The sequence below is a fragment of the Cyprinodon variegatus genome, unplaced genomic scaffold, assembly GCF_000732505.1.
Source record: "Cyprinodon variegatus isolate N-32 unplaced genomic scaffold, C_variegatus-1.0 Scaffold110, whole genome shotgun sequence".
Lineage (NCBI taxonomy): Eukaryota > Metazoa > Chordata > Actinopteri > Cyprinodontiformes > Cyprinodontidae > Cyprinodon > Cyprinodon variegatus.
This window is the reverse complement of record NW_015150563.1, coordinates 155065-157243: the sequence shown is the minus strand read 5'-3', so window position 1 is coordinate 157243 and position 2179 is coordinate 155065. Positions and strand designations below refer to the sequence as shown.

Below are 2179 nucleotides of genomic sequence, written 5' to 3'. Positions count from 1 at the left end.
TATATATATATATATATATATATATATATATATATATATATAGTAGTCTCATTACAGTAGGAAAAAAACAAAGACGACAAGAAGTAACGGGTTGGTCGCTAACTCAGCTAATGGGCGGCAGCACCTGCACTTGAGGGAAGATCTATTTCCTTTCCTTCCACCTCCATCAGCTCCCTACCAGCCAGCACTTCCCGAGCCAGAGCCTTTTAGCAGGCCAGATCCCGAGCCCTTTAGCGTACCAGAACCCGAGCCAGGGCCCATTAGCGGACCAGATAGCCCTAGTTATACATTTTATAGTTTAATGTGGTGTGTACCTGGGTAGACCAGTTGTCTCGGGAGCACATCCGGAGTTGCAAGGGGGTTGCCAGTTATTGGTTGCTTTTCCGGACTCTCGGGCATTAGTGCATAAAAACCCACCACCAAAACAACCGAACACTATGGGGGAGATTAGTTAGTTTCTGGTTAGGCAGTTAGAGGGACGGGGTCGCTGTGACGTTGTGGTTGTTTTGGGAGCGTGGGAGCTCAGAGTGCTACTGGTAGGGTTGGAGCTAAGGTGTTGTGTGAATAATTGTTAGTGTCATGGCTGCTGTTGACGAGTTTTTGCGAGATCAGTCTCAATAGGGGTTGGAGCGCTGCACACGTGAACAATTGTTAAAGATCACTGAACAATTGGAGGTCAGTGATAAGCGGTCTAAAGAGAGTATTAAAGCTATCATTAAAGCTATTCTGACTCCGGTGTGTTAGGACCAGCTAAGCTGCAGGCTACTCGGACATGGTTGGACACTGACGTCTTTGACACTAGCTTGACTTTTGAACAAAAGAGGGAGCTGCTTTTGCTGCAGGCTGGGATAGAACAGAAAAGATCAGATGTGAAAAAATTAGAGTTGGAAGAACGTAGATTGAGTTCAATTAGTAAGGGCCACGTTTCCCTAGGTGCTTCCTATGGCTTGTTTGATGTTGGCAAAAATCTGCATTTAGTTCCTCAGTTTTCTGAATGGGATCCGGATACCTTCTTTTCCCTGTTTGAGCGTGTTGCTGATAGTAGAAGCTGGTCTGATCTGGACCGGACACTGCTTTTACAGTGTGTGTTCACAGGCAAAGCACATCCTGGAAGTTTAAAAACTCTGTTCCAAGTCACATTGCTGTACACATCAGTGAAAATAACGTGAAGACAGCTGCTGAAGCTGCTAAGCTAGCAGATGAGTATGTTCTTATACACAGGGTTGACCGTGGGTATCAAACATACAATGATTTTGGTTACAGGAGCGGCAGTCAATCTTTTGTGGGGAGCCATGCAAAAGAGGAAGGCATTTTTACATCATCAATTTAGCACTTTTGGCACATAGTCAGATATTGTGTGTGTCTGCGTGCATGTGTAATCTTAATATCTGACTGCAGTATTATTATGCTCAATAACACACTAATGTTGTTGTGATGGATTTGTATAATATGTGATATTCACTGACCAACTTTGGCCATGGAAGGGACAGTCCCCACCAATAATTTCCACTTTTTTCCCCCTTTTCTGCTGATTCACCTTAGCTAACAGTAACTGGGTGCAGCTGTGTTCAGAGGGTTTTCAGTCTTTTTTTCCTCGCTCTCAAGTCCCACCTCCCGGTGAAACATCATCGGCTCTGGTGCTTTGGTACGTAATATTATTTGGGGTCGCTATTCACTGCGTACAGAGTAGCTACGAGGATGAGAAGAGATACCGCATATGGCAAGCCATTTTAACATACAGTCCATTTCGTGACCTACTGTGGCAAGCCATTTTAACATAAATTTGCAGCAGCACTCAGTAAATTTTAACTGGCAGCTACTCTGATATGTGTTTAGTAAAGGTTAGGAGAGATGCCACTGAAAAATCCGTTAGTTACACATACAGACGTTTTTCAGCTAAAAATGGCAGCAGATTTATATAAGTTTAAATAGGGTGACCATATTTTCATTTGGGAAACTTAGGACACCTTGGATTGGGGCGGGGGGGGGGATCTCTGTTCCCATGCATAGAGATGTCTGTGGCATGCGCTCACTTAACATACGCCTACGTAATCCTACAATAACATGATATTTACTGTAAATTTTACAGTTGGTTTATTAAAAATGCTTTTCAGTAAAAGTCAACAGCAATAACTCCAATAACAAATGATAATTTAATTCAAAATGTATTTATTAAAAA

At 42.7% G+C, this 2179-nt stretch overlaps 1 protein-coding gene across 1 annotated transcript in view; it reads right to left on the bottom strand.

The window, feature by feature from the left end:
• Positions 1 to 344, bottom strand: part of LOC107084851 (interferon-inducible GTPase 5-like) — a 6149-nt gene extending 5805 nt beyond the window's left edge. Inside the window, exon 1 of the mRNA XM_015374898.1 lies at positions 315 to 344. Within this exon, the coding sequence (XP_015230384.1) occupies positions 315 to 344 (30 nt within the window). The remainder of the gene's footprint in view (positions 1 to 314) is intronic.
• Positions 345 to 2179: the final 1835 nt, after the last annotated feature.